The following is a 16,402-nucleotide window of genomic DNA, read 5'->3' on the forward strand; positions in this document are numbered from 1 at the left end:
AGTGAGCCTTGGGTCACTGCTCGAATTCAACAAAAGAGAGATAGTAAATATATCCCTTGGGAGAATTTGTGAGATTTGATTTTGACGCATCCAGATGAAAGAAAGAGGGTCGATATCTTCACCTTAAGTATCTACGGATTGGTAATTTTTCCTAAGGCTTTGAGGCACGTGGACGAGGTAGTCATTAACTTATTCGATCGCTTTGAGAAGGGAATCACACTGGTACCGGCGATATTGGCTGAGACGTTTAGATCTTTGAGCTCATGTCGGAAGACAGGCGAGGGGCGGTTTATTGGATGTGCACAATTATTGATGGTATGGTTTCATGGGCAGTTTTCGAAGGTAGATAAGGTTTCTTATCGGGTCTTTTCCTAAGGTTATTTCTCGCTAAAAGAGGATGCAGCTATACTAAGAAAAGAGAATATCTCAGAGGAGAAGTGGATGGAAATTCTTCAAAACCTCAAGGAGGGGGATATCGAGTGAAGAGCTTATTGGATGGTTCCTGATGAGATCATGTACCAATGTGGTAACTTTGATTGGGTGCCATTGTTAGGAATTTGGGGAGCTACCGGGTATACTCCATTGCTTGCATTGAGGCAATATAAATCGAGGCTGTTTGTACCCACGACCTATAAACTTGCTCAGTGTGAATTCTCCTTTAAAGGTGCTCACTATAAGAAGAAAGTTCGGGAGCTATCGGATGCTTGGAAACAAACTTGTTGGATGAAAAGGTTGGTCGTCGATTCCATGGTAACGCCCGAGTATGACGGATGGTTTAAAAAGAGGGTTATTGATAACGTTCCTAGGCCAAGCTTGGAGAATACTCGACCTATGGTGGAACAATTACAAATCACCCCGTCAGAGTTAGAAATTATAAAGTAAGACTTCGAGAAGAAGAGTTCAGAGCTTGGGAAAAAGATTGAACAATTGGAGGAAGAGAAGATGCACCTAAGATTAGACGATGATGTCCAGAGGTCAGAGGCTGAAAAGTGGAGAAAAGGGAAAACTAAAGCCGAAGAAGATCTAGACAGCTTGAAGACTGGCTATAAGAAGCTGCGCTTATCTATGAGGACTGCAGAGTCAGGTAAGACTTCGAACAATGGCGCCATGAAATTCGAGAAGAAAAGACCAAGGGCGACCGATGGGAAAGGAAATTCCGAGAGGTTCAAGCACAAAATGAAGATCTAGAGAAGAGTCTGTCAGAAAGAAAAAATGAGCGAGGTGAATTAAAGGCTAGAGTGGCAGAACTTGAGAAGTCTCTTCATCAATACCGAAACCGTAACACTGCAATGCAATTGAGGGCAAGCTTGAGCAAGATAGAAGAAATGAAAGGAAAAATAGAAGAGTTAGAGGCGTCACTGCAAGACTGTGAGATGTGGATTCAGTTTTTCGGGGCAAATGAGGACCATTGGAAAGAACAGCTTCACCGTACGCAAGACCAAGTCAGAAACAGAGATTACCTTATGGGGGAAGCCATAACCTAGATCCGGGAGGTAGCTGACTACTTGCAAGCTTTAGCGGTACAGGCGGACACACTGAGCGTGAAGTACGAGTTGGAATCAGATTGCGTGCAAGAGCTAGCCTCATTGCTTAGGAAAATTAAGACTTTAAGCGTTAGAGTAAAGTTTTATTTATAACTCAACTTTATGTAAAAGAATTTTATTTTCTAGTGAAGTTTTCTAAAGGCAATTGAATCAAAATTGATGCCTCCTTTGCATTCATGCATTTGCATTACATCATATCATTATGCATTAAAAGCCATAAAAGGTTTCTAATTAATTAATTAAAAATCATTTCAATAACCTGGAAACCAACGAAAACCAACCAACTACACACCCCTACGGTACAAAGAAAAAGTCAATGGATAAAAGACTTGAGAAATTAGAGCAAATGCAAAAGGACATGCAGGAACAAATGCAGTCTCAGATGCAAGAGTAGCTAGCCAAGATTCAATGAGAGATGAATGAGCAAATGATAAAATCCCAAAGGGAAATGATGAGTCAGTTAACCCAATTGCTGATGGGAAGAACGGATAAGGGAAAGAGCCCCATGGACAATGTTGAAGAAGCTAATGAAGATCCTCAATACCCCCCTGGCTTCACTCCAACACATGTACCGCCGAAGCCCGAGATTAATTTACAAAAACCATCTATCACGATCATGCCTCAGTAGATTCAGGCAGAAGCTTCAATACCGATGAATTTCCAAGCCGGCTCAGGCTCTAACCTTGTTAATAACCCTAATTATCCGCCCGTTCCCAATTTGGACGAGGTTGCAAAAGAAGAGAATGCGAGGGTAGAATCGCAAAAATAATTAGAAGAACGTTGTAAATGGCTGGAAGAGAAATTTAGAGCTATGGAATACACAGATCATTATCAATGGATTGATGCTAAGGACCTGAGTTTGGTCCCAGATTTGGTCCTTCCCCCTAAATTCAAAATGCCCGAATTTGAGAAATACAATGGAATGAGCTGCCCTGAAGCTCACATCACTATGTTTTGCAGACAGATGACGGGATATGTTAACAATGACCAGCTATTAATCCACTACTTTCAAGATAGTCTGGTTGGGGCGGCATTAAAGTGGTATAACCAATTAAGCCGCGCTAAAATTAACTTATGGAAGGACCTGGCTCAGGCCTTTATGAAATAATACAATCATGTGATGGACATGACCCCCGACAGAATCACTCTCCAGAACATGGAGAAGAAATCAAATGAAAGTTTCAGGCAGTACGTATAAAGATGGAGAGAAGTGGCCATACAAGTTTAGCCGCCACTTCTAGAAAAGGAAACCACGATGCTCTTTATCAACACCTTGAAAGCCTCTTTTATCACTCATATGTTGGGAAACGCTACCAAAAGCTTCTTGGGCATAGTGATGACGGGTGAAATGATCAAAAATGTTGTAAGGAGCGGTAAGATAGAATCAGAAGAAAGTACCAGGAAGTCGGCCCCGAGGAAAAGAGATAATGAGGTGAACAACACGAGCGCATTCGATAAGGGTCAGTCCAAGTTATTCACCGTAAATCAACCCAAGACGGTGACCACCAATCAACATAGCACTATGAGACAAGAATCCAACGCGAGGGAGAACACAGAAAGACCACAGTTCACCCCTATACCCATGACGTATAGAGAACTGTACCAGAACCTGTTCAACGCTCATGTAATGTCCCCTTTTTACCTGAAGCTGCTACAGCCCTGTATCCCAAATGGTATGACACAAGCACCCAATGTGAATACCATGCGGGAATCACCGGGCACTCAATCGAAAACTGCACTGCGTTCAAGAAAATAGTCGAAAGACTCATTAAGATAGGGATCGTAAGGTTTAACGACCCAGCTGTACCTAATGTAGCAGGAAATCCGCTCCCCAATCATGCCGACCAAGGAGTGAACGGGATAAGTGAAGGCAGGAACAAGAGGATCAAAAGTGAGGTTGCAGAAGTCAGGACCCCGTTGAGATGGGTGTGAAAGGAAATGGTCAAGAGAGGATTGATCGCGTTGGATTCAAGAAAAGAATCCGAAGAAAAGAGGAACTACTGTAAGTTCCACAATGAGGTGGGGCATGAAATCCAAGAGTGTGTGGAGTTCAGGGCCCTCGTGCAAGACATGATAAACAATAAAGAGATGGAGTTTTATGAAGAAGCTAAAAACCCCGGAGAGGGAGATATATGCGCATCAGAGGGAGAATCGATGACACAGAATCAAGCAGTTAACTACCCCGTGGTCATCATATCGCGACCCAAAAATAATGAAGCTGGAGTGCGAATGCCACCAAGGGTCATAATCCAAAGACCTGCAATCTTCCCCTATAAAGACAGTAAAAGGGTCCCATGGAATTATGATTGCAACGTGACGATTCCGGGAAAGGAAAGCCCGGTTGACACTTCAAAAGAGAACCAAGATGGGGGCTCCTATACACGTAGCGGGAAACGTTACGATACAACAAGCGAAAAGGCACAACCCATAAAAGGAAAAGCCCCAGTGGTCGAAGAGATGCAGGAAAAGCGACCAAGTCTGAACTTCCTGTCAATGAGCCAGTTAACGAGGAGGAGGCTAAGGAGTTTCTAAAATTCCTGAAGCACAATGAGTACAGCGTGGTGGAACAGCTACGTAAGCAACCAGCTCGCATCTCAGTATTAGCTTTACTCCTGAGTTCGAAAGTCCACCGCATCGCGCTGAAGAAGGTCTTGAATGAAACATATGTTGCTAATGATATCTCCATCAATAAGCTGGACCGCTTGGTTAGCAATATAAGTACCGGCAACTGTATCTTTTTTAATGACGACGAGATACCACCTGGTGGCATGGGGGCGACTAAAGCTTTGCACATCACCACGCATTGTAAAGGGTATACGTTGCCAAGCGTACTGATTGACAACGAATCGGCCTTGAACGTCCTGCCGTTGACCACGCTAAACAGGTTACCTATAGGCAACTCTCATATGAAGGAGTGCCAGAACATAGTGAAAGTATTCGATGGCACGGAGAGAAAGGTGATGGGCAAAATCGAGGTACCTCTTCAGATCAGGCCAAACACATATGAGGTGGATTTCCTAGTTTCGTAACCATTTTTTTGAAAAATGGGGATCGACTTGGATTTGAAAACGAAAACAAAAAATGGGAGTCGCCACCAATCCTTTTTGATGAGGTGTGATCGGGTCACCTTTAAATTAACCATTTTAATAAAAGTTAAGATTTACTAAAATGATAATTTTGGGTCTACGAAAATCAGAAAATGAGTTCGGGAGTTGGTTACGCACGAGGAAGGATTAGCACCCTCGATACGCCCAAAATTGGTACCTAGTTGATTAATTAATGTCTTAAGATCGAAGATTGAAAACTTTGAAGACTTTTGAAATACGATCCTTCTTTATGAAAATGTTCTAGTGTTAAAGACCTTCTCGTCTCAAAATATAAAATGTCACATCCAGTGAGTTAAGACACGACATCTTGAATTTTTGAGAGCGAGCTTGCCTTTTATTTAAAATTAACGTGTTTTAAAAGATATTCGGTTAGTTAGGGTGAACGAGAAAAATTGAAATCCAGTGAGTTAGGGTACGTTTCCTCGAATTTCTGAACACCAAATATCGCCTTTATTCGCGAAAAATCTTATTTCGAAGTAACAAAATGTCATACCCGGTAAGTTAGGGCACAACACCTCGTATCTCCGAGAATAAGTATTTCTTATTCAAAAACCATATTGTGATTTTTTAAAATAATATTCCGTTATTTAGATTAAATGAGAAAAATCGAAACCCAGTAAGTTAGGGCACGATTTTCTCGAATTTCCAAATACAGAATATCACTTTTATGAAAGGGTTATTTTAAGGTATCGAAAAAACATGATGTGATTTATAGTAAAATAAAAAAGCAAATTATGGTATTAACACATACAATGACGCAATGATAGGTGCGATAATGTCAAATGTAACAGTATGAGCAAAAAGATAAAATAATAAAAAGGGGTTAGCAAAATATAAACAAACGCGTAGGGAAAATGAAATAAGCAAATATCTAAATAAGTAAATGAATAAATATAAGACATGACAAACTAAAATGACAATTGATAAAGAAAACTATAATATTAACAATATTGATAAGAATAGTGATAAAAGGATAACATAAAAGATGATAATAATGATAATAATAATAATAGTAATAATAATAAAAGTGAGATTAATGGTAAATTGATAATAATAACATACGTCAATGACAATAATGATATATGTAAAAAGGGAGTAATAATATAATAAAAGAAGATAACAATATGTTGATAAGAATAATAGTGGGAATAATAAGTATAATAATACATGATAAGATTCAAAGTATGTACATAATATATAAATATATCGGAAAATACACACATAATGTATAAAAATATATATGTATATAGTATTTAGGAAAGGTGAAATATACAATATTGATACACATATATGCGTAGCATGGGGTATAATTAAAAGTACATATATGTGACATACAATAGTATAAAAGACATAACTAAAAATATTACAATATATACATAATAACAATAATAAATATATGTAAAAAAACCTATATTCACAACACATATAAATATATATATATATATATATATATATACATAATACAAAAAAATGTACCCGTATTAAAAATATACATAACAAAAAAATATTTAAAATATTTACATAATATGTTAAAATGGTAACAATATAAAAAACAATTATTAACAATACTTCATAGATATATACATGTATATTGAAAGTGGATACATGATAATATTAGAAGTATGTACACGATATAATATATAAAATATATATATATATATGTATAATATTTAAAAACATACATAATAATGTTAATATGTATATACATAGTATGGGGTATAATATATGTGTATATATTAAAAAGAATACGCATGTGACATACAAATACATTAACAAAAATAAAAACTATTAATAATACTATAATATATATATATATAAGCATTAAATGAAAATAATACCAATGCTAATAAATAATAAATAATAAATATAATAATAATAATAATAAACTATAGTAGTAATAACGATAATGGTGATGGAAATAATAAAAGTATGACAACAATGATGATAATGATAATAATCAAGTAATTTTAGTCCTAAAATAATAGACATAACTAAAGGGGGTAAATTGAATGTAGAACCAAAATCCAGGGCCAATTCAAAACAAAAATAAAAGAGAAGACCGAATGAAACACGCGAGGTAAAGGGAGGGACCGGTCAGGAAATTATTCCAAAACCTCAAAACGCACTGTTTCGATGAGGACCAAAGTGAATCGAAGGCCGGAGTCGTGGGCCAAATTAAAGACAAAAGTAGAGGAAAGGGATCCAATTGAAGGAGGTGAAAAAAGCAGAGGGATTAGGGGCGTAAATACCCCAAAGACAATGGAAACACGCGGATCCCCTGGTTAGTGGGTCGGGTCGATCCGATTCGCGTCAAAACGACGCCGTTTAACGCCTGGGTAACTAGTTTAAAACGACGCCGTATAAAGAGGGTATAAAAACAAAAAAAAATCTGAGCAGAAGCTCATTTTCTCTGGGTTTTAAAGAAAAGAAGGGGGAAGGGGCTTGAATTCTCTCTAGGGGAGCCCAGAATCCGGCGAGTGGCCCGCCGTGTCAGCCACCGTACACGGTGGCCAGAAATCACCCAAAGGTAAGATTTTTATATATTTTTTTGCTGTATTTTTTAGTTTATGAATATGTATGTATATGTTATTTTTAAATATAAAACAAAGAAAGATGCATATAAATCGGTCCAAAAAAAGAAAAATAGGAAAAATAGATAAACCTTGTTTGAAATCTTTGAACTTCCTTTGATGTTTTTCTTTGCTGCGATTTTTATATTCGTATTTGAATCTAATACTTGTTGATAAAATGACTGCTAAATACTTGTATCTGTTCAAAAAAATGCCGATCGATACATGGCTCTTTTATTCGGCTTTAAATAGCCATTACATGTTTTTTATTCCTGCTTTATGTCAATCCCCGTTTAATGCTCGCAGGGGTGTAACTTGGACGACGGTGGGGCGGTGCTGCAGGCATCGGTGGTGGATGGGACAGGGGTCAGAGTCTGAACGGCTAGGGTGAATAGATTAGGGTTTTCTTTTTCTTTTTCTTCTTTTTGATTTTGGGTTGTATTTGGGCTGTGTGCGTATGGGTTTTGGAGTATTTGGGTCTTTAGTGGGTTTCTGTTGTTTTGGGCCCAAAATTGGGCTTGTACACCTAGTAATGGATATCAAGCCCTCACACAATTGCTTATTGGGGAGGCCCTGGATACATTCAGCTGGGGCAGCACCTTCATCGTTGCATCAAAAGTTGAAACTGGTTTCAGATGGGTGGTTGATAACGATCAATGCTGAAGAGGATATCATTGCAACTGTAAGCAATAATGCGCCCTATTTGGAGACAGATGACGAAGCAACCAAATGTTCATTTCGGTCTCTGGAATTCATTAATGCGACGTTCATCACCGAGGGAAGCAAGATTCTTATGCCAAAATTGTCTAAAACTACGAGGATGAGTCTACGGTTGATGGTTGAAAAAGGGGCCTTACCCGGAAGAGGACTTGGGAGACATCTCCAAGGAATGGTTGAAACTCCAGTACTGAAGGACAAGAGAGACCGCTTCGGCTTAGGATTTAAGCCGGATGCGAGACAAAGGAGAAGGGAGCTGGAAAAGTAGCAAGAAAGAAGGAGAGCACGGTTAACGGGGGAGGAAATCAAATGGGAACCAATGATATTCCCGCACATATTGAAAACCTTTGTGTCCGGAGGAATCATTCATCCCGAGAGAGGCACGCCAATGAAGGGAGCCATAGAAGAAAGGCTACAAAGCTTGGACATCAACGCCACATATGACGAAGAGACTGGAAGAGAAAATTTGTCGGGCATCTGCCCCTACCTACCTGGAAGTGTTCTGGATAACTGGACTGTGGAAGAGATTTCTGTAGTTTTTAGAACTAACACAGAGTAATGTCCAAAACACATTTATTACTCTAGGCCTAGGAGTAATAAGAATCTTTTGTGAAATAGGTTGATGTTTAAAAACGTTATTTCAATGAAATGCACGGTTATTATCATTTTGAGCAGATATTCTTTCATTCTTTCAGTTTCATTTATAATTATATTATACAAACGTTTACTTTCGGATTCTTTTGTTCTTCGAACATTCTTCTAAATATTCTTTTATTCTTCATTCATAATCATACCATACGGATAAGTGTTCTTGAATTCTTTTGATTTTTTGTATCTTCCTTCATCCTCATAACAGGTCCCTAGATATCAAAGATATGAGTGACACTGCTAGTGGCTCAGAATCTCCTTTTGAGCGAGATGTGTGTATGGAGGATTCTCAAGATTTCGAAGATGACCAAGGGTGTAACCTATCTCCTGATTTTTTGAGGATGGTAGAACAAGACGAGAAACAAATCCTACCTCACAAAGAATTAGAAAAAATTGTGCGCTTAGGAGAGGGACAAGAGGTGAAGATTGGAACTTGTATCACCATGGAGATGAAGCGAGACCTTATTGAATTACTTCAAGAATTCAAAGATGTCTTTGCATGGTCATACCAAGATATGCTCGGATTGAGCACTGATATTGTGGTGCATCGACTCCCCATAAAGGAAGAATGTAAGCTAGTTCAGCAAAAACTCCGAAGAATGAGGCCCGACGTCTTGCTAAAAATAAAAGAAGAGGTTCGAAAGCAGTTCGACGCTGGATTCCTGAAGGTGGTAAAATACTCAAATTGGGTAGCCAACATTGTTCCCGTCCCTAAGAAAGATAGAAAAGTACGAATGTGTGTGGACTACATAGATTTGAACAAAGCCAGCCGAAGGACAATTTCCCACTGCCTCATATTGACACCCTAGTGGACAACATGGTAGGACACTCACTGTTTTCATTCATGGACGATTTCTCCGGATATAACCAGATCAAGATGCATCCTGAAAACATGGAGAAGACCACATTTGTAACCATGTGGGGCACGTTCTGCTACAAGGTGATGCCGTTTGGACTGAAAAATGCGGGGGCAACATATCAAAGAGCCATGGTAACCTTGTTTCATGACATGATGCATAAAAAAATCAAGGTTTATGTCGATGATATGATCGCAAAGTCTCGAACAGAGAAGGAGCATATACAAGTCCTGAGAAAATTATTCTTGAGGTTAAGGAAGTTTCAACTAAAACTCAACCCAGCCAAATGTACCTTCGGAGCCAAGTCCGAAAAGCTTCTCGAATTCGTGGTCAGTGAGAAAGGGATCGAGATCGATCCAGACAAAGTCAAAGCCATACAAGAGCTATCTCTGCCGCGTACTCAGAAAGAGGTTTGAGGCTTTCTAGAAAGATTAAATTACATCACTCGGTTCATTTCACAATTAATCGAGAAATGTAACCCTGTTTTTCGCCTCCTCAAGAAACACAACCCAGGTGTATGGGATGAAGAATGCCAAAGGGCTTTCGACAAGGTCAAACAGTACTTATCCAATGCTCCGGTGTTGATGCCACCTAACCCTGATAAGCCATTGATACTGTATTTGGCAGTATTTGAAAATTCTATGGGATGTGTACTGAGTCAGCATGATGAGTGAGGGAGGAGAGAAAAAGCTATTTACTATCTTAGTAAAAAGTTCACGGAATGTGAAACAAGGTACCCGCCGATAGAGAAGTTGTGTTGTGCCCTAATTTGGACAACCCGAAGGCTGAGGCAGTATATGTTGTATCACACCACTTGGCTCATCTCAAGATTGAACCCTTTAAAGTACATGATAGAGTCAACAGCTTTGAATAGAAGGATGGCCCGATGGCAGATTTTGCTCTCTGAATTCGACATAGTTTATGTGAACCAAAAAACAGTAAAAGGGGGTGCAATAGCAGATTTTCTGGCCAGTAGAGCTTTGGAAGACTACGAGCCTTTGAACTTCGATTTCCCGAATAAAGACCTGGTGTGTGTTGTGACCGCTGAAGAAGGTGATCCAGAAGAACTACCCTGGAAACTAAACTTTGATAGAGTGTCAAATGCTGTGGGTAATGGAATCAGGGTAGTCTTGGTATCCCCAAACAGAGATCATTATCCATTTACTAGCAAATTGGATTTTGATTGCACGAATAACATGGCAGAATACGAAGCGTGCATCATGGGTATCCGTGCAACCATAGAACGCAAGATTAAAGTGCTAGAGGTGTACGGAGATTCTGCGCTAGTGATTTATTAACTCAAAGGAGAATGGGAGACCAGAGACCCCAAGTTGATCAATTATCGAAAATTGGTCCTTGAATTGATTAAAGAGTTCGATGACATTACTTTCTGCTACCTTCCACGGGACGAAAATCAAATGGTCGATGCTTTGGCCACCTTAGCTTCCAAGATCAAGGTGAACAAGCAAGAAGATGTCAAACCCATCCGGAAGAGTATTTATGAAACCCCGGCCCACTATTATAATATTGAAGAAGACGAAAAAAAAGTTGATCACCCTTGGTATCACGATATATTACAATACGTGAAGAATCGTGAATACCCGGACCAGGCAAGCGAGAATGACAAAAGAACGTTAAGAAGATTGGCCATCGACTATGTCTTAGATGGGGAGATTCTATACAAAAGAAGAAAGGATCAAGTGCTATTAAGATGCGTAGACGCTGTAGAGGCTAAGAAAATCCTAGAAGAAGTCCATGAAGGCATCTGTGGGACACACGCTAATGACTTTACAATGGCCAGGCAAATTATGAGATTCGGGTACTATTGGTCCACTATGGAAGGAGACTGTGTCAATTACGCCAAAAAATGTCATAAGTGCCAAATCTATGGAGACAAAATTCATGTGCCTCCTTTACCACTGCATGTCATGACTTCCCCATGGCCTTTCTCTATGTGAGGTATGGATGTGATTGGACCAATATCACCTAAAGCTTCTAACGGACATCGGTTCATCTTTTTGGTTATCGACTACTTCACCAAATGGGTAGAAGCCGTTTCATATGCTAATGTTACAAAGTCGGCAGTGAGCAAATTCCTAAAAAAGGAGATCATATGTCGATATGGAATGCCGGAGAGGATCATATCTGACAATGCATTAAACCTGAACAATAGTACGATAGCGGAAGTCTGCAGTCAATTCAAGATCAAACACCACAACTCGTCACCATACCGCCCGAAAATGAATGGGGCAGTAGAAGCGGCCAATAAGAACATTAAGAAGATTATGGGGAAGATGACTGAAACCTACAGAGATTGGCATGAGAAGTTACCATTTGCCCTTTTTTCTTATCGAACATCAGTCAGAACCTCAACTGGGGCAACCCCTTTCTCTTTGGTCTACGGAATAGAAGCGGTTTTGCCAATTGAAGTCGAGATCCCGTCCATTCGAGTGCTGTCAGAACTAAAGTTGGATGAAGTAAAGTGGATCCAGTCTCGATATGACCAATTGAACTTAATTGAGAAAAAAAGACTAAGAGCTATCCGTCATGGTCAGATGTACTAAAAACAAATGATGCGGGCTTATGACAAAAAGGTTCGCCCTAGAGAATTCCACGAGGGAGACCTGGTTTTGAAAAAGATCCTTCCCATACAGAAGGATTTTCGAGGAAAATTGATGCCTAATTGGGAGAGGCCTTACGTGGTGAAGAAAGCTTTCTCTGGAGAAGCATTGATTCTAGCCGAGATGGATGGTAAAAACTTGCCCAATCCCGTAAATTCAGATTCGGTCAAGAAATATTTTACCTAAAGAAGGAGAGGCCAGAGTAAAAACCCGCAAAGGACGCTCTAAAAAAAAATTGGAGAGGTCAATGTGAAAACCCGCAAAAGGGCACTTTGAGACTAAAGGGGATTTTGAGTTGAAAACCCGAAAATGGGCAGCTCAAATTTTGAATGTAGGGCATATGGTAGTCTTGTCCTCCCAAAATTAACAAGAGGGAAGAACAATACATCTTGGAGCATCAATAAAATACACGGGATCTCCTGAACACACATTTAGTTCGAAAGAGCCTTTGAGAAATTGGAATAGCGAAGCTCGTGTTGCGATATTTGGGGCACCTTTTTTTCATTTTATTTTGTGCCTTAGCAGATTTGCAATCCTGTTTAATGTATTCACTTCAAGTTTTGCTCAATAAAACTCCATCTTGTCCATTATGATAGTCTCTTTCGAGTATTTTTTTGAAATCGCGATTTTTGGACTTATAACATTCACACAAAAGAAGTTATGCATATTACTCTAAAAGGTCTCTAAATAGTACAATAACCTGAAACAAGGCCACTAGTCAGGACTAACCAGGTTCAAAAGTTGGAAACATTCGAAAAAGAATAGTCCTAATTGTGACTATCTCTTCAAATTTTCTGCCAAAGATGACAGCTAGACAAGAAGACGCGATAACACATCAATATAGAACCCGGATGGATTATGAGCAATGATGCCTTAGGCTTTTAAAAAGGGAATTACTCTCATGACATTTCTACATTCATAATTATTCATTTAGTTAGAAGCACTTGGTTCGTTTCGATCATATCATTCTAATTATTTGACATAAGCACCACATCTAGTTAGGAGCACTTGACTCATTTCGATCATGGCATCCTAATCATTTGACATAAACATAGATACAGGAAACCAATTCTACAAATCATGTCTTTAGAAGACGATGTAGCGACATTGGTGAATTCTACAGAACTTGTCTCCCTGAAGTTGCAGTGGAACAGATCGAAGACGGTGGATCTTGTCTTCCTGAAGTTGCAGTGAAGCAGATTTAAGCCACCACCCTAGGTCCCTAAAGTTGTAATGGAGTAGGCTCAAATTGCAGATCTTGTTTCCCTGAAGTTGCAGTGGAGCAGATCAAAGACGGCGAATCTAGTCTTCTTGAAATTGCAGTGAAGCAAGTTTAAACCACCATCCTATCTCCCTAAAGTTGTAGTGGAGTAGGCTGAAGATTGCAGATCTCGTCTCCAGTGGAGCAGATCGAAGAAAGCAAGCCTTAACCCCCTAAGTAGTAGGGAAACAGGCCGAAGATTGCAAGATCTTGTCTCCCTGAAGTTGCGGTGGAGCAGATCGAAGTCACAATCCTTATCTCTCTGAAGTTGCAGTAGAGCAGGATAGAAACATGCGAACCATGTCTCCCTGAAATTACAGTGGAGCATATTGAAGTTACTTGAAGAAAAGAAGCACCAAGAAGAGCCAAGACACAGCAGGTCCCGGCAAAATTGGCCCATTTATAGTCTTTGCTCTATTCTCGTTACACGACAATGAGCAAAGAGGGGCAGCTATAGTGGGCCAAATTTGCCCGGCCCGAGCAAACAAAAAACAAAACAAAAAAATCAAAAAATATTATAACAATCCTTATAGTCCAATTACAGAAACTAGTGGCCCAACTACAAGAACAAGCCCAACAGGCCTATAGCTCAGTTACATGACCCAAATTCAAAAAAAAAACCCAATACAAGCCCAATCCCAAAATTACATCAGCCTAAATGGCCCGAAAATTTTAGAACAGAAACCCTAACAGTTCCTGCTTGTGCCTCAGCCTCCCACGTGCGCCACCACTTCAGACGATGATGCCATCATACTCCGCATCAATCAAAGAGAACCACGCCACGCCAAAGACAATAACAGACTTGAGCGCCAAAGACATCCAAGACTGCAGAGAAACAAACAAGCAACAACAGCAAATACAAACAAAAGAAAAATATTGTATGATTATTTTGTTAAATTTCTTTTCTCTCTTTTTCGGCTATAAAGCCGAGATTTCAATCCTTGTAATCGGTTACGAACGAAAATATATGCACAGAGAATACAAAAAAGCAGAGGTGACTTCTTTCTTCCTCGAATTCTTTTAGTTTTCTATGCATCGTTTCGTTTCCAGTTTGGGTCATTCACCATTATTGTTTTAAAAAAAAATAAACAAAAGAACGGTGACAGAGGAGCCTTACCGTGCAAGCGAGCCATAGTTTTCTTCTCCCTTCTTCATCGAAATCGAAGTTGAGGAGGGATTTCGGGCTAAGATTCCCTCAGGCTCGAAGAGTCCCACACGATGAAGATGAATCGGCATTTAGCAAAGGGGATTAGGGATTTGAAAATAGGCAGAATGGGTGCTTGTTGATTCGGCTGGTTTAGTCCATATAAGAGACTGGGAACGGCGCCGTTTTGACCAATTTCAATGGTCTAGATACGGCATCGTATGGTGGCTTTCACCTAATGACCCGACCCACGCCTGGTTAAGACCCGCGTGTTAGGTCAGAAAAGGATATTTGCACCTTAAGTCCACTTATTCGGCGTTGTGTCATGATTGAGTTCTACCAGCTTTTCCCTTTGTTTTTTTAATTTATACCTTTAATTTACAAGTGAAATCAATTTGATCCACCCTTCAACGCAGCACTCAGGGATATGGTATATTGCCAGTTTTAGCCCCTATGAGTCCGCGCGCGTTAAGCTTTGGTCCTTCCTCTAATTTCAGTAATTTATTGTATTTATTAATTATCCTTTTAGTTTCATTTTTATTTCAATTGAGTTTCTTTTTATTTACTCATTACTCTCAGCATATTTTATTCTTTGAAACCATTTTATTTTTGAAAATTTACTTATTATTCACCTTTTAATATATTATTTTGGAGTATTTTATTAAGTTTTGCATGGTTTTAGTTTGTTATTTATATTTTCATTTATATATGTAAATATATCTCTACATGTAACTATATATATCTATTTGTTTATTTTCTTTTAAATTTGTTTGTTTAAAATGTTCTTTTATATATACATACGTATACACTTTATAATAAGGTTAATTCTTTTTATGCATTTTATTAATCTTATATTATTTTACATACATAATTCCTTTTAAATTTATTCTTATATATTATTACATGATCCTACATAATATATTTTTTAGGTTATTATTACGTAAGTACATATGTTTATCGATACCTATATTTGGTATATATATTACTATTAAATCTATGTATTTTACACACAGTTTTCTTGATATACATATTTATATAAGCATGTTCTTAAATCCATTACATAGTTTATTATAAAATTAACTTAATCTCGTATGTATTTCTATGTTTTTTACTGAATGATTATTTTCAAAGTTATTTATGCATATATTTTGTAAATCTATTTTGTGAATTACATCTCATCATGTATTTTATTATCCTTTCATATTATATATTATTTGAATTATCATATATTTTGTAAACTCTTAAATGGACTTGTGTTTAAAATATTTTACATGCAATTTGATTCAAACTTTTATTCTATAATATTAATTTCGGTAATTATATATTCTTAGTTTCTCATAAATTTGTCAACTTATACATTATGTGTTTTAAAATGTTCATTCTACAATATATGTTTTGATGATTGCATGTATATACCAAGTTTGTTTTATAAATAGTTTCTAATTTATCAATCCATCAATTCATATAGTGTGCATCGCGTATTTACCATTGTTTAAAATAGTTTTATACCATATTGCTTCTTCGATTTGCATTTTTGTTTCGTGCGACTAATAGTAATCATTTGTTATTATGCCATGTATGTTGTCGTTGCACATTATTTATTCATTGTCATGTTAATTATTCTCTATGCATGTTCGAAATTGAGTTGTATTTCCAAGTTAGCTATACTTAGTTGCTTAAGTGCTTGTTAGTTGATTAAATAAATTGCATTACCTCCACTCTTCCATTGTCGTATTTTATGCGTACGTATATTACCCCATATCATTGTTTTCCACTTGGTTTTTGAAATGTGGTTTTATAAAATCCCAATTTTTATGATTAATTTCGTCTTATTTCAAATCGAATTAATGCATTTTAAGCTAGTTTCACAATTATTTAAGAATTCTTTAAAACGAATGCGATATTCGATATTTGGCAATTCACGGAATCGTGC

General features: G+C 38.1%; 1 protein-coding gene across 1 annotated transcript; it reads left to right on the forward strand.

Moving 5' to 3' along the window:
- Positions 1-3,482: 3,482 nt before the first annotated feature.
- LOC108451099 (uncharacterized) lies at positions 3,483-8,206 on the forward strand. The gene is made up of 4 exons (XM_017748833.1): positions 3,483-3,884; positions 3,932-4,519; positions 7,528-7,587; positions 7,841-8,206. The coding sequence occupies exons 1-4, from the start codon at positions 3,483-3,485 to the stop codon at positions 8,204-8,206; spliced, it is 1,416 nt and encodes a 471-aa protein (XP_017604322.1).
- Positions 8,207-16,402: the final 8,196 nt, after the last annotated feature.

The sequence above is a fragment of the Gossypium arboreum genome, chromosome 9 (genome assembly GCF_025698485.1).
Source record: "Gossypium arboreum isolate Shixiya-1 chromosome 9, ASM2569848v2, whole genome shotgun sequence".
NCBI classification, from domain to species: Eukaryota; Viridiplantae; Streptophyta; class Magnoliopsida; order Malvales; family Malvaceae; genus Gossypium; species Gossypium arboreum.